Source organism: Macrobrachium nipponense, chromosome 18 (genome assembly GCF_015104395.2).
Source record: "Macrobrachium nipponense isolate FS-2020 chromosome 18, ASM1510439v2, whole genome shotgun sequence".
Classification (NCBI taxonomy): domain Eukaryota; kingdom Metazoa; phylum Arthropoda; class Malacostraca; order Decapoda; family Palaemonidae; genus Macrobrachium; species Macrobrachium nipponense.
In genome coordinates this window covers 36507538-36534091 of record NC_087211.1, presented here as the reverse complement: position 1 = coordinate 36534091, position 26554 = coordinate 36507538, and the positions used below count along the sequence as shown (strand labels likewise).

Below are 26554 nucleotides of genomic sequence, written 5' to 3'. Positions count from 1 at the left end.
GTTACGGGTGAATTCATGCATTTATTTTGCATCTCTGAACATATTTATCTGTAATTTCATGTATAAATTGTATTGAACTTAATAAACATTATAAAAACACACTAATTCATAACTTGACTCATTACTGCTGTATGCAGTCTATTTCTGATAACTCAAATACCTGGGTATTCTTCACTAGTTTACCTTCCATACTTTAGGCTAGTCTCCATAACATGCAAGATATAACTCATGAGACAGTTTGTCAGGATCACATTAGAATGTCATCCTTAAAACTTTCTGGCAAATATCATATGAAAACTAAGCAAAAACAAAGCTACAAATACTGATGAGCAACCAGCAAACATGTTCCATTAGAACAATAAAATTAAATTGGGATATTATACATTGCAAAAACATATAAAATGCCATAAAATGATGAGAGAACTATAGTGTTTTTGTTCTTCATTTGAATTTTGGAAATCTTCCCACTTGTCTAATTTCTATTTTCTTGGTGTCTATAAGTTAATTTTTTCTTCTCAGTCCCTTTATTTGGAAAAATATACACAAATTTCATTTCAACTCCCATACAGCTTTAGTTTCAATGAAACCATCCATTTATAAGAAATTCCACACTCAAAACTGCTGCCCCATATTGAATTTAGTTAAACTGAGGGCCAATATTACTATTTGCTGCCTTTCAAGTTATATTTAACTTATGGTGATTATGTAATTCTTGAGTGTACACCCTGTTATTGTCCTCTTCCATGTTTTTACATAATGTTTTCCCTTGATGGGGTTAGACATTTAATTAGTAAGTTCTCTCTGCTTTCTTCTGTACTTTCCATTTCCTAACCAAATTACCATCTTGGCCACTCTTTATCTACAACCTATCTCAATAACATTCTACTTAATTCTACTGGTCTTTGTCCTGATTCTTCATTAAAAAATACTTTTTTTACTAATGTGTGTTTCTCCTTAATTTCATGATGAACCTGCTTAATGACAGCATTTGGTATCATAAACTGATATGAAATGTCAAAATACCAAAATTAAAAATGGATAAATAACAATATAAACAAGAAAAGACAACAACAATCGTCTCCAAGAACATTAGTCATTAAATACAAAGTGGAAATCACATAAGCATTATAAAGTTACAGCAGCCATGTCTTATATGGCATCGAAGCACACAGTTACTCAAGACAGTTCCCTGATACTGAGCGTTACAGGTCTTGGTCCCACACAGGTAACAGTTGGTAAGTAACCACTGGTATTCAATGAATTGCATTCTCAATGATATTGGTCTAAACATCAAGGAAACAATTAATCATTATTTTAAACTATTGTTTTTATCACAAGTATCTCAAATTACTCATAAGTCAATTTCTCACTCAGTCTCTACATTACTTATTGTACTGTCACCTTTTTTACTTTACTCTTCTCTGCCTGGCCTTATAGTTCACTTTAATGACTTTGGTTTACTCTCTCTTCTTGTTTAATTCATACATTTTATAATAAGATAACCTGTCACACAGATTCCTTGCCCAATAATTCTTCCTATGCTTCTTCCTAACCAATATCAAAGTGGAACATTGCACAATGTTTTAGTGACAATTTTATGCATATGGTTCATGGCAACTTGCGTTATGGCTTTGGAAGATTCAAACTCTAACATCTGGCAGGAATTCTGAGCTTCTTCAAAGACATCAGCAGAAAGTGAAATGGAAGATGGAACTGAACCATTTTCAGTAATCAGTCTTTCAATAGCAACTTTCACTGCAAGAACCAAGGATGAATCTGGACCACTCACTGATATAATTATTTTCTTGTCAATCAGGGAATAATGAAGATCAACAGGTATGTCACGATACCACAACTGAACTTGATTTGAATCTTTTAAACTGGAAACAGTACACTTCATTACTGAATTCCGATTAAGCAACATTAGAAACAACTGCCTATTCACATTGTTATCTATAAAAGACAACTTAACCTGACATGGCTGAACTGGCAACAAGTCATCTGCAGAAGTAGTTGCACTCTGATTCCTTTTAACAGCAAAATTCTGAATGGCAGTTGAGAACTTGGATGATATTCTTAAATCTTTTACAGTAAGTTCATGACAATGAGACAAAAAATGAAAAATATCTATGTTCACACAGCATGCCAACACTTGGCAAACAGGCTGAAAGGTAGTAAAGTGTCCTAATAACAAATGGCATACAATTTTAATAGTTGATAATGAGTGGAGGATGTTTAAATCTGGTAGTGGAATTGATACATTGATCTCTTTATTTAAATGCTGTCCATCAAGCTTCATACACAAGGACTCTTTATACCCATTGATGGGAACAGTGACATTCAAAAGCCACCATTTTCCTTCAAAGTCAATCCTTGACATATTCTTTTTTAGTTTTAAATGAGCCATGTAGTACCCCTTTTGTTCTAATTGTTGTTCTATTTTTGCAGTCCCAGAAAAAATATCCCTTTGTGGTTCAGCTAAAAGACTAGCAGCTAAACTTAACTGACTCATGTAGATATCCAGATCACGAATAAGACTTCCTTCTGCTTGCACCATCTCTGAACAATGCTGTATACCAGTTAACACTTCCTTGACTGATGATGCAAGTTCTGGTTCTGGAGGCTTTGGGGATTTTTCTTTATCAATGCTTTTGACTACAAACTTCCATGTTTTCTCATAAGTTCTCCCATCACAAGTTATTAAACGTAATTTATCATCTGTGACACTAGCAATTTTCACAACTCCATAATACGGTAACTTGCAAGTTTTGAGACAAACTTTACTGTCACTCAGAAAATTAACCACACTCAACAACAGAGAAATCCCATCAGATATAAGGATTACATTATCATGACTTTGGCAAGCTAGAGGTGAATTTTGTAACTTTTCCTCGTGCCATGATAGATTGCATTTCCTGTGTTCAATAGGTTTGATGACTGGAACATCTTTTGGGCGTCTTCTTGGCAATCCTATGTAAATAATACCAGCTTTACTAATAACCACAATGGCACACCTGTCGTCTTTTCCTGGAAAGTTTCAAATTGTATGTGAAATCTTTAAAACTATTTCAACATTTCACAGAGCAATCATACACCCCATAGTTTTACTTAATATTTTTCTTTCTAATACTAGTCAAGAAACTGCTAATATTAATGAATAGCAGTTCTAAGTTAATTGGATAGTTAACACAAGGTGTAGCCACCCATAAGAATGCACTCACTTAACAGCAAACCACTGGATAATCCCTACACAAACCTGCTGTGATTGCAACACTTGTGGCATATAGCTGAAGGACTAAGTAGCAGTTTGATTTATGTATTAGAGTTTCTGTCATTAACTCCAAAACCTGTATGTTCATAAATAAGCATAACCCACTGGGTTGACATTTGATGAGTACAACACTGAAAGCAGGATAGGAACACTTTCAAACACCAATTGATGCATACAGAATTACATCAACAAATACTATTATGATTGCTATAAGTAGTCATTAACTTATTTGGCTCCTATCCCATACTGCAACACATTGGTCATCTCTTCAATGAAGCAGCTTTGCACTACCTCAACCAAATCATTATTTACATCTTCAGTGTCCTGTACATGTAGACTCATCTTCTCATCAGCAATTACTATAGCGTGCACAGTATCTTCTTCCCATTTTACTCTTAAATTTATATCCTTCCTGATATTTTTAGATTAATAACCTAAAATATTCATTCATTGGCCTGTAATTCTTGATTTTTTCATTTTTAAAGATTTTTGTTCATGGGTTTACTTCTCACTCCACTAAGAGGATCCTTTAAATGACTGGTGCAGGGTTTGATGTCTACCATATCAGCAGTTAAAATCACAGATATACCTTGTAGGTGATACATGCATTAGTGAGTAAGAAACCCACTCTTAACACCAAAGAATTGGTTACCAACCTTCATTTGTATGTAACAGCATTTAACAGAAATTATAAATTCCCTTTAAAAATTAAATTGCTGACATCTTAGATGTTAGGTGGTATGAAGACATATCTTTACAGGAGTAATTTACTAACACTTTCCTCTTTACAGGAGTAATTTACTAACACTTTCCTAATAGCATGTGCTCTGCCCTACTATACACTTCTATAAGAATAATCTATATATACAGTATAGCTGGAAGGTTTTGTTCTGATGGTTAATGAAAACAACTGAGTGCATTTGACATAACCAATTTTAAAAGTAATTTGTATTTTTCAGAACACAAACCTGAGGTTTTTACATATATGATTAACTTTCAGCAAGCTGGAAATCCAGCTGTTAAACTTTTGCCAAGGTGGTTATGGTAACAGTTGCAGAAGTATCGCCCACCAAGTCAGTGTACACACAGTTCTATGCAGTTTACCTTTTGGCCAAGGTGGCCAAGGTAAGAGAATGAGGGGTGTTAAGAGGTGGGCCTTTTATGTAAACACCTCAGGTTTGTATGTTAGGGAAAATACAAATTACTTAAAAATTTGTCATTCGTTTGTAAACAAATACAAACCCTCAGTTTTTACATGTGGGAGACTTTTTTGGAGGGATGATTCTCAGTAAATCTCTTAACTGACTGGTAGTTCAGCTCGCCTGGGTACTCTCTTCCTGGTCATGAAAGAGCAAAGAAAGGAAAACGTACCTCTCTCTGATCTACTGAACTAGATAGATGTTCAATCATTACACTTCTGGGCATTTTGAATTAAAGGAATGTAATATCCTTAAGTCTAAAAGGTTTGGATGAACCCACAGTTTTGGAGACTACAAAGCTAAGAATAACCAGCTGGTTTGCTCATAGTGAGTCCCTCTCTCCCCTTGCTAGATTATAGATAGGATATTCAGTCATCTAGATAACCAGCATGCATGCCAGTCCAGCACGTCACTGTTCGTTCACTGTTCCTCTGTTCATTGGAAGAGGAAGGAAGACCCGAGAAAGGAAGGAGGCCAGTCCCACACCTCCCCCTTGTCCCTCAAGAGCTGGGTGTACTACATGACTTGTTGAACATCCTCAATAGAATCCAAGGAAAAGGAGTCCAAGGACCTATAGGCAACATCCCAGGGTAAAAGGAAATGAATGTGATCTGCACAAATACATTTCGTTTTGGTACTTGATCGACAGGTTCTTCCTGAATGCGATGGACAGACTGTTGATCCTGGCAACGAAAGATCTGGCCATAAATGTACTGATGTCCACCAGAAAGTTAAGGGGTACCCTTATTTGATCATCTCACTAGGCTAAGTTAGGATAAGTACCCAAGCAATCCTTACCCAACCTAGCCTCCTGAAGTTTATGTGAATGCCCTTTGGTTGATGATTTGAGGCACAAAGTATCTCTGGAGGGGAAGTGTGTACACGAAGTATCTGTGGAGGGGAAGTTTGTGTACACCCCAAGGGTAGAGTTGTTGTCTCACCATTAAGCTAAGTCCTCTCACCTCTCAGAGATGATGGGAAGGAATGGGGAGATTTTGTTGAAGACCCAAAAATTAGTCTTCATCCTTGTGCTAAGAAGAGCATTGCCGAAAAGAACACAGAAGTTGTTGTACTGATGAGTAGGTCTGCTCTGTAGATCTACAGAGCTAGAAAATAATTCCAATCACACCAGGAAAAAAAGTTGCACGATCACAATTGATTGACTCTTATTTCAAAGCAGAAGACGGTATGATTACACAGAATTGCCTTTCTAGATGTCCACAGAAGTTCTATCAATGCTTTCAGACCCCCATTCGACGACTGTGTGTTGATATACAGCTGCAAGTCCGTGCGAACTTGAACGACAAGACGCTGAGGAGCGAGGCTGAATGACTGACTGGCCTGAACTAAGAGTACATATATGCAAGTCTTCATGGACGCATAAGTGCAACAAGACACTGTCATGGGAGTTGAAACGATGATCAGAGGGTCTCCTGAGTGTGTGATCAAGTAGTTCTGAAATGATGGAGACTAATGTCTCAATGTGTGAACAACGAGGCAACAATGGCCTAGGTTAGAAACATTTCTGCAGCTGTGCTGAATCTCTCCCATCTGTCATATGATTGCAGGACCCAGATGGAAACATCTGAACTTCCAAAGCCTTCACTACCTGGGATTTCTTAACAGGAGCCTTGTTATCCTTCCTATGAACACAAACAGGGGGATCAGGGGATGACGACACTGCTGTATATTTTCCAATTGCTGATTTCTACTTGGAGTGAAATGCTAATGTCTGAGAAGCAGCTGGACATAACACCCCCTTATCAGTGACATGGCTGCCAGCTGCCGCAGGAGAACCATGGCTGTGGTTGGATGAAGACAGAAGAAAGAAGGAAGATGATGGAGGAGAAGACAGAAGGAGACCTGCAATGCTTCTTCTTCACAACACAGGTGAACTTCTCTTGAAACATAATGCTGACTTTCAACCACTGACTGCTTTCAAGAGAGCATCAGAAGATGGAGCACCAGAAGTAGTCACCACAGTGGTAGGGGCTTCAAAGCTCTGCAAGGGAAATGCTCCTGATGGAGCAGGGGTACAAGTAGGACCACCGAAGGGTGTTCCAAAGTTCTGAGAGGGATATGCTGCCGACAGATCAAGAACTGTAGGACTATGTATAGGAGAACGGGTTAGTCACTGCATCCTTGAACTCAAAATGTTGGTCTGGGTACTCCAAAGGCTGATGTGGCAACACTGAAACCAGAGATCCTGGTACAGCTAAGAGGAGAGCAGCAAAGCTGGCAAATGTTGAGGCGGACAGGAAATGGGGAAAAGGCCAACAAATGTTGATACTCTTGGAAGGCCAGACGCCAACCATCTTCTGAGCCTTCGATCCTGAAATAGAGCAAGATGATGTTGCCTCTTCCCTCACAGGGGGGAACCTCCCCACCCCGGAGAGGTAACCAGAGAGAAAATGTTTCCTAATTCCTCTCTCAAAGCTTCCAAAGTTGAAGCTATGGAAGAAGCAACTGAAGGAAGAATGCACAGAAGGAACCATGAGACCAAGAAGCAGCCATCAAAGGGGAAACCCCCTTCTTCCTCCTCTGATGCTTCCTCTTGGCAAAAATCCTCCACTGCTCAAAAGGCCAAGAACAACATTCAGAGGGGAAGGGAGCAAGCCTTCAACTCAACCCCAGGCCCCCCTAAAGATGGGGGCAAGAAACAAGACAGGAACCGTAGCCAGAACTCCCACTGCTATGGGAGAGCAATTCGGGACTAAACACACTGTTGAAGATCTTGTGATATCAACCTTTGTGTTGAGGGAGAGGAGGAAAACTTGCCTGGAAACGAAAAAATCCGCCTTTGTCTCAATCCTCTCAACCTACACAACATCTGAGACTCATACATAACATTCCAAGAAACTGCATAGTCAATAATAATAAAAAAAACATTTTTGTTTATGAAAATGCATTTCAGAACAAGACAGAAAAGAACATGGGGGGGGGGGGGGGGGGGGGGGGGTCTTGAAAATGAGGTTGAAAGGTGTCTAAAAATAGAAGAGTTGGTATCAAGAGCTGGAAACTATCCCTTTAACTCCCTGCAGTTACATAATCAAATAAAACAGAATACGTAAACAAAACAAACACGAAGGAGATAGATGTTGGGTTTGCATAAATACAAAAAGGAACAAAAGTAAAAATATATAAGGAGAAAGGCTCAAAAACTTATACAGACTTTGAAGCATGAATAAGTGAATATATCATTATGGCGACAGAAAAACGCTGAAATATTTCAATATGTCAATACAGTGGGGGCCCCCTAATTTGCGTATTTCTCTCTGGACCATCTCTACCCATTATTTGCGGGGTTTTCTGATGATAAATAATCACTAATTAGTGTATTTTGATGTTATTTTCATGCCTAAATACATTTCTATGACAGAAAAAATTATTTACTAAATTTAAAATATTAGTATTGATCAATACTGTATTAGTAAGTTTAATAAGATTAAATGATATCACATAACAAATAATTATCTTTCTCTTACAGAGATATATGTTTTCTGTATAATAAATAAATGATTTACTAATTTTCAAAATTAAATTAACATTAATGGTCAAAGAGCAATCAATTTTATTAAAGAAATACATACCAGTAAATTTAGTAACGATTTAGTTCTAATAAACAAAAAAATTATGTACAGAATGAAGGAAATCTCCCAAGTCTTCATGAATCCTTTCTTTTGAATTGACAGGTCCAACAGCTGGGAGGTCCAACAGCTGTAAAATTTATATCAAGTAATGTGGAAACCAGGAGGGGAGGGGAGTGTGTTTCTCTCTCCCTCTCTCTCTCTCTCCTCACTCATCCTCTTCTCCCTCTCCCTCTCCCTCCGCTCTCCTTCTCTCCTCTCTCTCTAACTGAGATGAGAGATGCTTCATGGTTAAACACATATGCATAATATTTGTTCATTAAAGTACTTTCCAAATGTTCCAAATGAAAATAAAATAATAATAATAATAATAATTAATAATAATAATAATAAATAATAATAATAAATGAATAATAATAATAATAATAATAATAATAATAATAACTAAATAATAAAATGAGCATGTATTGTCTTTTGGTTAGAAGAACCCGCCTCTTTAAGGCAAATTGCTGTTTTTAAAAAGGATGGCAGAATTAAGAGAGTTGATTTTGTATATACTGTTTTTTTCTATTTTCCTTACAATTCAACTTTCTCAAAGCTCAGCGATGGTTTCTGAGTTAACCTCGGCCAAATATTCATATTGGGCAATTCTCAAAAAAACTTTGTAAATGCTAAAGGTAATGTTTTATTAGAAAATACAGGAATTTATAGGTCCGCAGGTCAAGCAGGGGTCGTCGTCAGTGCCGGTATCATTCCAGTAGGCGTAGTTTTCAGTTCGGGCCGGGGTCGTCTTTTGGTTTTAAGGGCTGGTATTGGTGCTGGTATATCCGTGGTATCAAGTGACGTTTTGACCTTTCTCAAGGTCATCTTCAGGTGACGATGTTCGGACGACCGTTTGGTTGCAAGAGTACTGATAGCAAGAAAGTTTTGTGGGGCGGGAAGTATTTTATAGGGCTACTTGGGACCTAGAGTTGCATTCTCCTTTGGTCGGGCCCGGTCTTGGGCGGCTCGCCCACGAGAGAATCCCTCCTGAGACCGAGGTGAGAATGCCTACCATCATGGGAGAGAATGGAAATAACATCCCCCCTCCCATATGTTTAGGAAGTGCAAATAGATGGAACATAACATCCTCCCCTCCCATCTGTAAGAAGTGCAATACGCAAAAATGAGACCATAAACCACATAGCAAGCGAATATTCCGGCACTTGCACAGAACCAGTACAAAAAGGGCATGGCATTGTTCATGTAAGCAAAAAGCCCTCCACTGGAGCCTGTGCCCAAAGAAACATCAGCTACCTTGCAGTAATAAAGGGTGGTTATGAGCACCAACCTGAAAGGAGTGATAGAAAATACGATCAGGGTCAGAGATCCTCTGGGACTATGGTATCAAAGAAACAGATCGGTGATACGTTCGGCAAACAGACCAGACGTGACGTTGGATTGACAAAAATCAAGGAAGAAAGTACCACTCATTGATGTCACCAAATAACCATGGGTAACACTCGAGTTGAAGATAAATGAAAGGTAAAAAATGGATAAGTAATCAAGACCAGAAAATTAAAAATAAGAAGGATATTGGGATATGCCAGTGGAAATTGCTAACCCATAATCATAGGAAACACTAGGGCCACAATCCCAAGAATCCTTGAAAAAGAATCTGGAAAAACTAGAGGCTGAAGTAGCTCCAGGGGGGGGGGGGGGGGGGGGGACTCAATTGCAGCAAAAGTGTTGATCCTAGAAATGACGCACATAGTAAAGAAGAGTTGATGGACTCCTAACGGAGGCAGGATGCAACCTGGAACCCCACACTATAAATGACCACCCCGTCGAAAGTGGTAGGAACTGGTGATGAAATAAAGCAAAAAAAAAAAAAATAAATAAATAAATAATAAAATAAAAAAGCCATGATAATAATAAAACTGTAATTACAAAAAAATCATGTGAAAGTATTTTATCAGAACTACTACAATAATCTATCTCCTCTTCTCCTCTCTCCTTTCCTCTTCTCTCTCTCTCTCACTCTCGTCTCGCTCTTCTCCTCTCTCTCTCTCATCCTCTCATCTTTCTCTCTTACAGAGATGTATGGATTTTTGTTATTGTTGGATCAAATAAATGATTTACTAATTTTCAAATATGAATATTTAAATGTAAAACAGCAATAATTATCAATTGGCATTAATGAAAAATACTAAAGTTGAATTAGCAAAAGATTTTAGTTTAGTTTAAATAAAAAAACAAATTATGTAACGAAATGAAAGCAAAATCCATTTTAACCCTGCATCTTGTCTTTGAACATCCAGGCTACAGCCAAGCTGAGATTGGCTGGGGGTCCAACCAGCTGGTCCAATATATCAAGTTAATTGTGATAGGAAGCCCCGGGGTGAGTGTGTTGCCCACTCAAGATCATTATAAAATTCTCTTCTATTACTGAAGATGACGAGAATTTCTATGGTAGCATGTGTGTTTGTATTAATATTTTTGCATAATAAAGGGATTTTGATGGATGGAAAAATCTATTTCTGGGAGGCAATGACCTGGTTTGTCGACCCAGTGAAATGGTTTCTTTGATACTCAAGTTCTTTCTAAGGCATAAACATATTCGCAATATATACCAGAGAAAAAACGAGAAACGATTAGTGACTAGAATTATCCTGGCTCGCCTCCCGTACCTTTTAATTAAACAGGTGTGCGGTCTAGTAAAAGAGCGGAGTGGATGGATACCTACACCAGAGGTCCCTTAGCCATTTAGTCTCCTCCTCCGCCAAAATCCTTCACCTACAGAGGAGCTGAACTAAGGTCCCGCTACCAGCTACAACTATGGTGAGCGTCTTTGTCGTCATTCCTGAAGATAGCACCCAAGCTTGGGCCAAACAGGGTGTGGAATGCAAAAAGGAAGGGTGGGATTTCACTGGGCGACACAGGTCATTGCCCAGAAATAGATTTTTCCTCCGTCAAAATCCCTTTTCTGGGCTCAGCCTGTGTCGCTCCGTGAAATAGTGCCAGAGAATTGGCCCCTTCAAGCTTGGAAAGGAAGTGGAGAAAACAACAATATCAGGTAAATTAAAACACAAGTAAGGTTAATTGCTATAATATAAAGCTTAAACTTACAATAAAGTGATAAACATACACAGTAACATTGCGTTTTAATAAACCTTAAAGTAACTTAATCATCAAGAGATGTTTCGACATCACAGATAACATAAACCTCACCTTGCATGAATTTTGGAAGGAGCACTTTGATATCGTAACGTGCATCCGACTCATCGATCAAGCTTGGCAGGAGGTTTCGAGGCGAACCTTGAATTCTTCATGGAGGAAACTAGCCTGATGCCGTACCCGCCCGAGAATTCGAGGGATTCGACGTGGGCGAAGCTGGTGCAGATTCAGAAACAGTTGACGATACTGAAACTGTTTCGCAACCAGATCTTGACGAGATCGTTGCACTCGGCAAGTCCATGGGGCTGGTCGTCGACGAGGACAACATCAATGACCTTCTCAAGGAGCACCAAGAGGAGCTTACGACGGATGACCTGAAGGAGTTGGAGGCCATGCAACCTAACGTGGTTCAAGAAGAGTTCTCTAGCAGCGGCGAGGAGGAGGAGGACGACCCTATGACAAAGGCAGAAATTAAGGATGCTCTAGCTGCTTTTCATAAGCTGCATCATTTGTAGAAAAGAGACACCCCGAAAAGGCTTACACAGGTCGTATGCTTGCGCAGTTCGATGACGTTTGCCTGAGTCATTTCAGGAGCATTTTGAAAAGCAGCCAGAAGCAATATTCCTGGGATAGTTATTTTTTAAAGGAGTAAGCAAACAGGAAGATCCAAGTGTTACAAAAAAACAGAAAGTTGAAAGTGATGAAGAAACTGAAATTTTGTAAAAAAAAAAAAAAAAAAAAAAAACGTAAAGTATAAAAAAAAAAAAAAAAAAATTAAATTTTAATTTTTTTTAAAAGTTTGGTCTTAATGTTTCCTGACATTTTTTAATGTGTTTTGAAAAGTTAAGTGTACGTACGTACAAGTTTTCTGCCGTCTGTCCTCCTCTGTCGCCACTTTCGGAGTGAGCCTCACTTGAAAGGTAAGGTTCCACATTTTACTACATACGTAAGTACAGTATTTCTTGTATACCATGTACACTAATAATCTTTATTTACAGGTACTATGTAGTACATATTAGTAGTACGAATTAAGTTAGGTATTGAATGGTCCAAATTGTTGTATTTCATTGTTTAATGGTCAATTTAGCTTTATTATAAAATTTACTGAGGTGTTTTTGTAGGACTTGGAACGAACTAGGCAATTTACATGTAAAATGCGGTTCAAGATACAAAAAGCTCAGATTACGAAGGCCGCCTCGGAACGGATTAATTTCGTATCCTGAGGTACCACTGTACTTACCCGAATACCTGAAGTAGCCCTGGTCACCTGACCAGCCTGAACAACACCCCACAAAATTACCCACACTTAGGTAAAATTTTAATGCCAGCATTACCAATGCTGCAGGTAAACATTGTTACTGAATCACCTGTCCACGGCTGGCAACGCTGCCGCCAGCAACCAGCCGACAGTGACCACTTACATCATTCGGTAAATCAGTAATCATTTGACGAGGGGAGGAGGGGGGTGTCATTCAGGTGTTCAGGTAGGTATTACAATATTAGTTTTAATATAAAAACTCCACATTGCAATACACCACCTGAACACCTGAATTAGCCCGATTTACAACATTTAAAATGGAGGTGGGTTCAATCATTGTTTCAGCCTGACCAACAGATGTACATTGGTATAAACTCATTAAACTATTACCTTGGATTAATACTGTTAACTCACCTTCAATCAATGCTCAGGTGAGAAACGGAAGGAACGAGTACCTCAACGTTAGTCTAATTAGTCTGTCTCATCTTGGTCACGTCTAACCTCCCATGAAGTATAAACTTCGCATGTGTGGAGGGGAACTAAACATCTCACATGTGGCTGTACAGCCTCCCAAAGTCCCAAGGGCAGATCCTACCTGAAGTCTCCCATGTGGTATCATATACCTCTCATGTTTGGAGTGGAACTGAACATCTCCCATGTGGCTGTTAGCCTCCCATGTATGGAGAATAAGTTCCATGGGCAGATCTCTCCCGACGTCCACTGAAGGCGAGTGATGAATCCAGAAGACGTGATGAGGGAGCTGTGAAGTGGCAAAACAATATACTTACCAAGGATAGTACACCAAACTCAAGAGATAACCCATAAAAGTAGACAGACTAAATTTACAAAAAAAACAAGAAATCAATAAAATTACTACCTACCCTTCGGAACCCATGCTAATTGCCAACTAACATAACACTGTATTAGCCACTATGAACGTCCATAGCGAGTAACCCTCCTCTGTACTGAACTGTACACCTCTCAAGTAGAAAGAAGTGAATACCGATACTGACTTCCAAGGCACCACTTCTAAAATCCTGCTTACTGATAGGATGCGCTCTAGGGCACGGAATACTGTTATCCGAAATTGTGTCTCTGGGAAGGGATTGGGAAATGACTTCCTTTAAGAAAAAACTGATCGCATTTTTCAATAGCGGTCTTGAGGGGTTCCTGGGCGAAACGAATAAGAACCGTGGCCACAGCAATAATTTGGAAGTGCACGACAGGTAATATTTAAGTGCTCATACTGGACAAAGATGCATCTCGGCAACATCACCTCCGACGAAATCCTCGAGAGACAAAACCTTAAACTCTATCAGAAGAAGGTTAGTTTCTGACTCTGACTTAGCCACAAACTCCGGAAGATACAAGATACAAGTCCTTCCCCGCAAACGAAATTGATCTCGCGACAGCCTCAATTTCCCCCACTCTTTTAGCCGTAGCCAGTGATATTAAAAACAAAATTTTCTTAGTAAGTTCTCGTAAGAACAAATTCTCCAGAGGTTCAAAAGCTTGCGAACTCAACAATTTTAGAACTTCTTAAAGGATCTGAGATCATGAAGAACTCTACTATTAGAAATCTCTGGTAAATGAAAACTAAAGGTGCTAGCTAACATGGATCTGTAGCCTGCAATAGTAAAGTAAGAGAGGGACTTGGATTTTCTGAGGAAAAGAAGAAAATCCACCACCTTTGCTATTGTAGGGCGCGAAATACTATGCTCTTGTCCCCTGCACCATGTACGGTACATTGCTCACCTTACCTGGTATAACTTTCTTGTAGACTTCCTCACGCACATAGAGTTGTCGAGCCACTCCTTTCAAAAGATCAAAATCTTGGGCTGCTCGCTGCACAGTCTCCACGTAGCTAGATTGAGCACGGGAAGGTTCTTGTGATAACGATGAAAATGAGGCTGTTTGAGAAGATCCTTCCTTTGTGGCAGGAGGATCGGAGGTTCAAACAGCAATCCCAAGAGATACGGGAACCAAGGTCTCTGAGGCCAAAACAGAGCAATTAGGGTCATCTCCATATTCTTGCACCCTCTTAGCTGCGTCAGTACCTGATGAATGAAGCCGAACAGAGGGAGGGCATATACAGTGTTCCCCCTGTATTCACGGGGATGTGTACCAGACACCCCCGTGAATAGTTAAAACCACCACTAAAACTGCTTATAACTGCCTATCTTGAAAGTTCAGATACCATATGTATACCTTAAATAACATCCTACTTCAAATATGCCTAAAATTACTAACCTATTACTGCATTAATCTTTGAGGTTATATCATTAATATCATTTCCAAGTCATCTTAAAAATTTTACCGCTAAAAATATATACCTACAGTCAATAACAGAGAGAGAGAGAGAGAGAGAGACGAGAGAGAGAGAGAGAGAGAGAGAGAGAGAGAGAGAGAGAGAGCCCACTGAATGGCAACATCATATATCTGACCATCAAGACTGAAATTATGAATTATTTCTGAGACAAAGAGAATAATAATGGAGAGACAGAGAGAGAGAGAGAGAGAGAGAGAGAGAGAGAGAGAGAGAGAGAGAGAGGATAACTCCTAGACTCCGACTCCTTCCCCTCCGCCAATTCGTATATCAAACTGTCATTACTCCTCCGCCCACAGTCCTCCAAGCGGATAAAAAGACTGGGAATCACTATTTTTAATTAATCTTATTATTTGAAAATTAGTTAAAAGGTAAATCACTTATTTATTCTACAAAACAAATAAACATACGTAAGTAAGAGAGAGAGAGAGAGAGAGAGAGAGAGAGAGAGAGAGAGAAATTTTATTGTTACTGTTTACTCATTAAACTTAATATTATTTGTAAACTAGTACTGTATATTACTATTTTACCAGAAAATGTAGTAATGTCCTTAAAGATATACTTATACATACACTTCCAGCCCAAACAGAGGGCAAGAGTTACCACTATAACATACGTATCTCGTGTGGCAAGAGAGAGAGAGAGGGGGGGGGGGCGGTTATCCTTATTTAACAGAGTGAAATGGATAGATTATTGTATTTCTTTAAAATATTATAACATGAATTTTGAAATTAGTTACATTACTATTATTATTATGCTAAAATATTAATAAAACATAACATGTACCATAGAAATTCTCTCATCTCAGTAAGAGAGAGAGAGAGAGAGAGAGAGAGAGAGAGAATTTACATGATCTTGAGTAGGCAACACACTCCCCGGGGCTCCTGTCACATTACTTGAAATATTTGACAGCTGTTGGACCCCAGCCATCTCAGCTTGGCTACGTGAAGTTCAAAGACAAGATGTAGGGTAAATTGGATTTTCTTTCATTCTTACATAATTTTTTAAATTATAAACTAAAATCTTGCTAATACACTTTAGTATTCTCTTTAATGAATTGATATTATTGCTGTTTACATTAATATTGAAATTTGAAAATTAGTAAATCATTTATTTATTATCCTAAAAACATACATCTCAGTAAGAGAGAGAGAGAGAGAGAGAGAGAGAGAGAGAGAGGAGAGGAGAGAGAGAGAGGGGGAGGAGAGGAGAGAGACGAGAGAGAGAGAGAGGAGAGAGATGAGAGGAGAGAGAGAGAGAGAGATTATTGTAGTATTTCTGTAAAATACTTTCACATATGATCTTTGTAATTAAAGTTATTATTACTATTATCATTTTTATGATTATTATTATTATTGTTATCATTTGAAAATAATAATAAACATATTGTACATACGTGAACCATAAAAATCTCTCATCCAGTCGAGTGAGAGAGAGAGAGAGAGAGAGAGAGAGAGAGGAGAGAGAGAGAGAGAAGAGAGAGAGAGAGAGAGAGAGACCTGGCGTTCGAAAGAAAGATGCGTGAAGACTGGGATTTCCTTCAGTATTAATCAATAATAATATTTTAAAACTAGTATATCATTTTTGTACCATAAAAATGTATTTAGGCATGAAAATAACGTAAAAATACACTAATTAGTGATTATCTATCATTGGAAAACCCTGCGAATAGGCAAATTTCCCTCAAATAATGGTTAGATATGGCCCAGAGAGAAATCCGCGAATCCAGAGAACGCAAATACGGGGGACCCACTTACATGTAGATTGTCCTATGAGTTGAGCATAGAATCCGTCCCACAAGACTAGGGTCAACTACTGGAGAGAAATATACAGGGAGACGATAGTTCATCCTTGTGGCAAACAGATCCACCGTGGCTGACCACCTCTTTAACAGTGATTGGACTACCTCTAGCGCTGATGTCCATTCGCTTCCTCGGACTTCTTATGAACAGCTCAGAGCGTCTTCTAGGACGTTGAGCTTTCCCGCAATGAACTGCAGATGTAACGAGACCTTGTGGCTTTCGCATCAAGGTAAGATTCTCTGCGCGATGATGTTGAGGGTTGACGATTTTGTACCTCCCTCTCTCTTTAGATAAGCTAGTGCCGTAGCGCTGTCTGAAAAGAGTGCTACGACTTTCCCCTGAACTTCATCTTTGAAGCTTAACAGAGCCTCCTCTATGGCTCTTAATTCTCGGACATTTATTGACTCCTCCCGATCCGAAACCGTCCAAAGGCCCTCGGCCTGAGCTTCCTCCAGGGTTGCACCCCAACACTGATTAAAGGCATCTGAATACAACTGGAGATCTGGAATCGGGAGGGCAAAACTTATGCCAGTAGTCAGATGAACCTCATCTGACCACCACCGAAGATCCTCGAGGCAGGAATCGTCCCAGATTATCACTGCGTTCTCTTCCCGAAAGTCCCAGCAATTCCTGAAATGTATGTGCAGAGAATGCATCCAGAGACGAGAGCCTGGAACTAGAAGGGACAGAGAGGACATCTTTCCCAGAAGACTTCTCCACTCTTTTGAAAGTTGCACTTTGTCTAGTTCCTCGCTGGCCGAGTGGTTTTCGAGCTAGGCTGCCAATCCGGTGGTCTCAGGTTCGATTCCCAGCTCGGCCAACGCGGAATCAGAGAAATTTATTTCTGGTGATAGAAGTTTATTTCTCGATATAGTGGTGTTCGGATCCCACAATAAGCTGTAGGTCCCGTTGCTAGGTGATCAATTGGTTCCTAGCCATATAAAAATATCTAATCCTTCGGGCCAGCCCTAGGAGAGCTGTTAATCAGCTCAGTGGTCTGGTAAAACTAAGATATACTTAACTTTGCACTTTGTCTGAGAGAAAGAGCTTGACTTGACTCACAATCGACTGCACTAGTTCTCATGTCATGAAAGCCTTCAAACGAGGCATCTGAATCGCCATGCCAAGATAGGTAATATTCTGAGAAGGGGACAGGGAACTCTTCATCATATTGATATGAATCCCCAATGTCTCGCAGAGCTTTAGAAGAGAGTTCCTTGCTCTTAAAGCCTCCTCCCTAGAAGAAGCTTGAAGTAGCCAATCGTCCAGGTACCTCCTCATGCGGAAGCTCTGATGATGCATGATAGCAGAAACAGGAGCTATCACCCTCATGAACACCTGAGGTGCTGTGGTTAGTCCAAAACAGAGGACTTTGAACTGGACGGTTCCCAGTGGACCCGAGAAACGAAGGAATCTCTGAGATTCCAGATGTACTGGAACTTGGAGATATGCATCCTTGAGGTCCACTGACACCATCCAGTCGTGTTTTTGGACCGACCTCAGCACCGACTGAATCGTTTCCATGCGAAACTTATGAAAGCAATGAAACGGTTCAGGCCTGAAAGATCTATGATGGGCCTCCAAGAACCGTCTGCCTTGGAGTTTATGAAGATTCGATTGTAAAAGCCTGGAGTAGGGGGAAGCTAGTTCTAACGCTCCCTTGTCCCACAAAGAATGAATTTCCATCGTCAAAGCCTTCCCCCTGACGGATGAGGGGGGAATAGCTTGAAAGAACTAACGGGGAATTGGATAGTGGAGGGGAAGAATGGAAAGGGAGCTTGTACCCCACTCTCAAAACCTCCACCACACAACTCTACGCACCCCACTTCTCCCAGGTTGTTACGAAAGGGGACAAACAACCTCCTACTGGCGTCAACGAAGGGAGTGTCTCTTATCTCCAAAAACCCTTCTTACCAGAAGAGGGTTTCGAGGAAGCAGAAGGTTTGGATGAAAACCTGACTTTCTTCGGAGACCTGTCTGGGGAAGATTAACCAGAGTGTTTACCTGGAGAGGATGCATGCAAACCTTTAGGGGACCTATTGCTCTGAGCAGCCACCCAAATACTGGCTTGCTGCAACTCAACTACGGACGTGGATGAAACAAAATTACCCATGGATGATAAATCGTCCTCCTAGAAGAGACTGTCACAGAGCGCCAACGGAGGCCTGGACAAAACTCGCTTATGAATATCTGGGAAATGAGATGGGAGATGGCTCAGGTAAAGATCCCACCTCTTCTTGCCGACAAAGGTAGTACAACCACCCGAGACGTTCGCTTGATGAGCTAAACCCATTGACACCGATGTGATAAGGTTATCGAATATAATGGGATCCAAAGGACCATACCCGTCCCATTCTAAGAAACCCATAAGGCCCAAGAGCATCCATATAGTATGCGACAAGAGCTTCAGACTGATTCCTACAGGTGTCTTCAAGCAGTCTCACCGAAATACCAATGAGTCTGTTACCTGCAGGGATCTTGGGAAGGAGAGCCTCTAACGATTCGTTAAGAGGTGCTCTGAAACCTGAAGAAGGGTTAACCGCTATGCCATACAAGGGTTTACAACTGGGAATAAGTGCCGAGTCCTGCCTACCCGCCCCCACTACCGCAGCTAACCGAGAGAGTGCCTCCCTCAGGGCTTGTTCCACACACCCAAACCAATGCAACTTGCATGATGGATGCTAAACCAGCAGTTTGGTAGAGAAAAGTTCTTCAAACATAGCTTGGCTAGGTTTAAAAGGTTCCTCATTGACTTTCAACTGAGGAAACAGATGGTGAATGAGGTCTATAATTCTTCGATACTCGCTGTCTCTCACAAGCAGACAGCCTGTTACCGGAGGAGGAGGAGGACCTATGTCCTCGACAGAAAAATCTCTACATCTTATGAACACACCTGAGCGGAAGGAGAAGTAGAGGCAAGACCAACTCCCAGAATACCACCCTGACGAGATGGAGAACCTAAACTTCCCTGACCTACACCTAAAGACTGAACATCGGGACACATCAAACCCGGATTTGAGATCACCTCTACCAAGAGATGTGGTAACTACCGACAGACTCAAGGATTCTTGCGGAAGCAAAACACCGCTGAAGCTGCGTAGACCTAGCGATTCATGACCTTGATTCAACAACTTGGATTGAACCGAACTAATAATCCAAGGGAGATTTTCCCCGAACATGCCAAGAGGACGCATCCCATGTGTGTACATCTACCACTGGTGAACACGAAACATCCAGGTGTAACCGTCCTTGCTGAGCAAACATCGGACCCGACAAAGTCTGGAAACCTGGACGACCTGCTACCAAACCCGACACCAAACTAACACCAGTAACCAAATCCAGCGGAATATCTTCTACCTTATGAAGGACGAACGGAGAAAGCAAAACAGAGGAAGATACACTGGGAACTAACCTCGGTCCAGTGATTGCAGAAGTGGGACAGGTAACCGAGGCACCTGCCGCAGCAACACTGAAACCAGCGTTAGATGAAGGAATACTAATAGAAGTAACCTGCGAAGACAAGTAAGACATCAACACCTCACCTGAATGGGAAAACCTGCGGAAAGTGACAAAGCCGCGTTAGAAACAAAAGTACTCTCATGAGGGAAAACCAAAGGAGAAGGTAGGAAAACCCCTGAGGAGGGGCTACCGAATGCTCTGAAACTGAAACAGAACCCCCGAAACCGGGGAAATAGAAACTGAAGAACCTGGGGATATAGAAGGATTAGAAGCCATCCTTTTAAGGGAAAGAAAATAAATAGATTCCTTACCACCTTGAAAATCTAAATACAAATCATTACAGAATAAAGGGAAATTCTTAAGAACATGGTCCTGAATATTACAGAAACCCAAAAGAAAACACTGCCTAACTAAAGACCTATACCCCTATGAAAGGCCTAAAAGATCACCATTCTAATCAGCCAAATTGAACTGAGCAATGCTTGAGAAACCCTCAAAGGGCAAAGGTTCTGAAGTGTTTCTAGACGGAAAAGGAGCCTTTGAAGAGGAAGGGGCATTCAAAGTATCTACCACTGAAGGATCAGAGTTGAAGCTCCCTGAAGGAGGAAGGCTAGATTTTACTTTCGGCTCAGTATTGGCCAGAAACAAACAATTCTCTGGATCCAATGACGATCCTAACCTAGCAGGACTAAATAAAGGATCTGAAGCAACTGCCCTTGGAACCATGTCTCGCCTAACTGATCCCTAACACCCTAGTTACCTGCGTCATTCCTATTTCTGATTTAAACTCAGACTTCCGTTCTCAGAGGAATAGGCGAATTCTGCTGCAGACACTGCCTGCTCCTCGCCGGAGGGGGGGGGGGGGGGGGGGAGGGGGGGGGGTGGGGGGGGGGGGGGGGTTCAGTAGTTCCTTCCCATCAGGGTTGGTTCTGGAACAGGCAGGGAGCTAGAAGAGAGCAGTTAGTACAATGTTCCCTATTGCTAACTTTCATCTCGTCTTGCAACTTTGACATCAACGTAGTAAACAACCCAGACATACTCGATGTTCACCTATCTTCTAACTTCTCAAACAGGACTGACTCTAAATCAATAGCTTACTCTAACTTGGGTTTAGCCCCTGAAGCTAACCTACCCTTACTCTTTAAAGCAAGAGCTTTCTTATGCTTAATATAAGCCTGCATCTGGTCGGTAGACCAATCCCTACACTCGTCACATCTACGACCTAGATTGCATTGAATCTTCCTACATGAAATAAACAATTAATGTCGATCGTATTTGAGTGTACTCATCCTCTGTTTGCAGGCGGTACAGGAGCGATGAGTTGCTGCATCTTCCCTGGAATGGTCTGGAGGTGTCTTAGCCGTGGGAGGATCCTTTGAAGTTTAGTCCATTATCTTCAATCAAACAGAGAAAAACCAAGGCAAAATCCAAAACAAGCTAAAGGTGTCAACAAATCTTATCCAAGAACACAGTGGGGGGTTGGGCTGTGACCAAAGGTTTGCATGCTGCAAGAAAAGTCTTGACAGGCGAGCAAACAAAATGCAACTGACATAAGTGGTCAATGTTGGCTGGTTGCTGGCAGCAGCGTTGCCAACCGTTGACAGGTGACTCAGTAACAATGTTTACCTGCAGTGTTGGTAATGCTGGCAGTTAAAATTTTACCTAAGTGTGGGTAATTTTGTGGGGTGTTGTTGGGGCTGGTCAGGTGACCAGGGCTAATTCAGGTGTTCAGGTGGTGTATTGCAAAAAGATGCAGTTGTAAAAAAATTCTAATCATATCTTCTTCTGTTCATCCAATCAAATCAGAAGTCAAAATGGCTGTAAAACCAATATGGAAATGGGGACTCATATCCAAAAACAGAAACTGAAAATCATCGGCTGAATGACACAAGATTCTGCTTAACTAATGAGACTTTTGAAGAAAACAGTTACCAATATGTACTGTACCTTTGACAACTCCAGACCAAACAACTGCTTCCTCAGGATGACACAAAATAGATAACGTTCCAGGGAATTTAACATGAGCAGCCATCAGGGCCCCTGTATCAAGAGCAATGATAACAGCAGCACAACACTTAGATAACTGTCCTGAACTGATTCCACTTTTCCTTCCAAATATCCCAACTTCCATCTCTTCATTCAGCTGTATGGGATACAGTCGACCAGAGGTCTGAAATGATAATATTGTAGTATACCTAAGGTGAAAATATTTAACTCCAAAACAGCCTCTCATTTTCAAACAAATCTAAAAATATAACTTAAAACTTCATCAGATCCACTACAAATAGCATACTGAACATAAAAAAACCAGATATGAGAAATATGTTTAATATGTATACTACACAAGAGATCTTACATAACACCATAGCATAGAAAAAACTTTGTAGCATGTTCAATTCTTGGTTGTTAAATATGTAAGTCATACCCCTTTATTTTCTTTGTACAATCTAAATACCCTCTTCCAATAAATAAGCATGATAACTAACGACATGTCTCTTACCATTTCAAGTAAATATTACCAGCAATATTAAATGATATTTATGATTTATTAATATAACATTATAACCCATCTCTTTAACATTTCAGCTAAATATTGCCAGCAGTATTGACCAGTATATGTCTTGTTAATATACAATGACACATAAGCGGCAATGGGAGAGGAAACAACTTATGGCAAAAGCAGCAGAAGTAAGGCACATCATCTGGAATAACTGACTACATATTCAGATGGACAACTCTCCTACACAAAGTCATTATCAGTAGAATCAAGCATGGACAACCAAATCAAAAGTAATCCCTTGATTATCCAAACACACATTATTCAAATACAATAAGATCCCAAGAACCAAAGATATGTGCAATGCTGCAAAGGTCTAACAAAATGGTGGTAACATTATGCTTGCACTCATAACAGACTGAGAAAGGGTCTGGGATGTTTAGGAGGCAGGGGAAAGTTCCCAAGGAGGTGGTGGTGGTGTGTCAAAAGGCTGAGAGCAGCGGTTTAGGATTCAAGGCTTCACCTGTTCGCAGATTTTTCTGGGAATTGCCTCCAAATTTTTCTTGTCAAATTCAGTAATTTGTGAATTTTTTCATCAAGCAATATACTAATAGCAAAATCCACTCCTCTGGCTAGCTCTCGAAGGGAGTGACATCACACTAATTAACAGTCCAAATGATCACCAGTACCGACTTGACTCCATTCGGTATTATCGAGCTCCCTGCATAAATGATGAAACCATAGATTTGAGTTCCCAGAGTTGTGAAGTTGCAATTGATATCTCTGATCAAAGATATATTAAGTTATACTATATCATTATGAGGATATTAGATGATTCTGTCAGTGCAACCTTTTTTTATTCTGATCATGCACTGCCTAAATACACAAGCATCATGCTTTTTTATTTTAATTGGTGTTAATCTACATTAGCAGTTCCACATAGACCACATTAACCCTTAAACGCCTATTGGACGTATTAAACATAGACAAAAATTGTCTGTTGGGTGCTTAATTGACGTATGATACGTTGACGCAAAAAGTTTTTTTTACAAATTCGCGGAATATAGTTATAGGCCTACTTGGCAAAAACTTTTGATTCACGCACCTTGAGGGATGCTGGGAGTTCAAGGATCAAGCTGTTGTTTTGTTTACAAGCATTACCCAAGCGCATGCGCATATTTCTTTCTTCTCGCACTAAAAAGCATCAGTGACACATCTCAGAAATTATTTCATCACATTGACGTAATTTTTGCACCATTTTACATTAGCTGTTACATAGTTTTATATATGAAAATGTGCACAATTTCATGTAGAATACAATATAAAACAACCCATGGTTGTAGCTTTTATCAGTTTTGAAATATTTTTATATAAATAACGATGTGCCAAAATTTCAACCTTCTGTCAACTTTGACTCGACCGAAATGGTAAAAAAATGCAATTGATAGCCAAAACTCTTATATTCTAGTAATATTAAATCATTTACCTTCATTTTGCAACAAATTGGAAGTCTCTAGCACAATATACCAATTTGTCAAAAATTTTATTTTTCCTAACTATACAAACCTAAGGTCCTTCAACAATAGGAAGGTACTTAGCGGCAGCTGAACCGGTCGTAAGCTTCGAACAAGGGGGTTCGGTAGTTAACCCTTTAACGCCGCTTGGACGTATTAAACGTCGACATAAATTGTCTGTTGGGTGCCGATTGGACGTATGGTACGTCGATAAATGATATTGTTATGATACAATAAAGTTTCATACATACTTACCTGGCAGATATATACATAGCTAAGACTCCGTCGTCCCCGACAGAAATTCAAATTTCGCGGCACACGCTGCAGGTAGGTCAGGTGATCCACAGTCCTGCCCTGGGTGGCAGGATTAGGAACCATTCCCGTTTTCTATCATATTTTTTCTCTTTCACCTGTCTCCTGCGGGGAGGCTGGGTGGGCCATTAATCGTATATATCTGCCAGGTAAGTATGTATGAAACTTTATTGTATCATAACAATATAATTTTCATACAATCAACTTACCTGTCAGATATATACATAGCTGATTGACACCCTTTGGTGGAGGGTAAGAGACAGCTAACATGGAATAGACAGGTAAACAACATATGTTGTAGGTATAAATAAACCTTGGTTCCTATCTGATAGGTGGTAGACTTCATATGGCTGTTGCCAAGGAGTCTGCATCACCTCAAGAAACTTTAGCGAGATATGTGATCTGTGGCCAAGAGTTCTTGTGGGTCTGCCGATGGGGTCTTATCCACTTACTCGGCAGAGCCTAAAAGGTACTTGTCAATGGGTGCTAATCCACTTAAATGACAATACACCTATGCCTATTGGCATAACTAAGGAGCGCAACACCAATCCCGATCACCTGATCCTAACACGAGGGTTCGTGCTCAAATTGAAAAGAGTTATCCCCACACTCCTTTCAAAAAGCCCAATAATTTCACTAAGTTAAATAACTTTAACTCAAAGTTAAGGATCAGTGTCGGCTCCTTATCCCAGTAACGTATCCGCAGAAACGTATAAACCAAAAAGAGAAGGATCTCTCGTAGGTTAACTTGACATCCTTTGTGTAATGAGAAGTCAACACAGAGTTGCCTCTATCGTACAATACAGCTAATATGTCTTCTATGACATATTGTTATGTAAAGAACAAGAATTTGCAAAAGTGCGCACTTCCTGCGCTTTTAATTCTCAGCTGTTTGAAGGAATCAAGTCACTATGAAGTGCTTAGGAGATCTCCATGTTTCAAAGAAGACCAGGGCTTTCTTGAAATGGATCTCTCCCGTCTGAAGCCTGAAGCCTGGCAGGAACCTAGCGCCTGGCTGGTGCTTCGCTCTTGGTTGGAGCCTAGCGCTTGTCTGGTACCTCGCGCTTGTCTGGTACCTCTCGCTTGATTGGCGCCTCTCAGCTGGTTGACGCCTCGCGCCTTAGCTGGAGATTCGCACCTGTCTGACGCTTTGCGTCTGGCTGGTGCCTCGCGCCTCGCTGGCACCTCGCGCCTCGCTGGCACCTCGCGCCTGGCTTGAGCATCGCACCTAGCTGGCACCTCACGCCTGGTTGGCTGCTCGCACTTGGCTGGCGCCTCGCGACTGGCTGGTGCCTTGCACCTGTTGGCGTTTCGAGTTTGTCTGATGTCTGGCTGACTCCTCGCTCCTGGTTCCAGGTTGGCTCTTCTTTTTTTTTTTTTTTTTTTTTTTTTTTTTTTTTTTTTTTTTTTTTTTTTTAAGCATCTGGAGCCTGGCTGGATCCCTCCCAATTGCTTGAGCTTCTAGCTTGGTAGAGTCTCGAGGTTGCCTGGCGATGTACACATCGGACATTCTTATCTGTCCGATTTGTTCGCCTCTAGCGCATATGCGCCAGGTTGGAGTCCCCCTCTGTCTCTTCATCAGACAATGACATTACGGCACTTGGCGTCTGGCTTGCGTTACATTGTCTGAAAGTCCTGAAGAATCACAATGGTTCATCCAGACAGGAGAAGAACGGAAGAAATTCTTCCACTCTGAACTTTAGGCCTCTCCGGCAATGGGAGGTGATTGTATCCAGCTACATCTAGTAGACGATAGGAATCTAACAGTGCGAGAGATAAGAGTCTTTATCCGATGAGGATCCTTCGTGATTATTTCTTTTGCTAACGAGATCTTTTCTGAAATGATGATGAGGTTTCTCGTTGCCGAATCTTCCCTATCCTTGCTCTAAGGAAGGGAAGGAGCCTGGAAGCCGAAGGTAACTCCGAGCTGAAATTGGGAGGACCCCTGATTTCTAGCTCTAATGTATCTCTCTCAATGTCTTCTGGGATCTATTTCAAGTCCTCCTCGTATTCAAAAGACTCTGTAGGAAAAATGTTTTAACCATTTCTTCTTTCGTAGAAGAAAACATAAGTATCCTGCCTGGACAACGAAACTTCTCTCCTAAATCGTTGAGTCAGGAATAGAGGGTTAAATTTCTTTTAACAGACATATGCTGATAAAAAATCGTTGCCA

The 26554-nt window shown here is 40.5% G+C and overlaps 1 protein-coding gene across 1 annotated transcript; it reads right to left on the bottom strand.

Moving 5' to 3' along the window:
• Position 1: 1 nt before the first annotated feature.
• Positions 2-22224, bottom strand: LOC135196972 (uncharacterized). The gene is made up of 2 exons (XM_064223846.1): positions 22006-22224; positions 2-3027 (listed from the first exon to the last, which is right to left on the bottom strand). Exons 1-2 carry the CDS (start codon positions 22187-22189, stop codon positions 1559-1561), a joined length of 1653 nt encoding a protein of 550 aa, XP_064079916.1. The 5' UTR covers positions 22190-22224; the 3' UTR covers positions 2-1558.
• Between the last annotated feature and the right edge of the window lie 4330 nt (positions 22225-26554).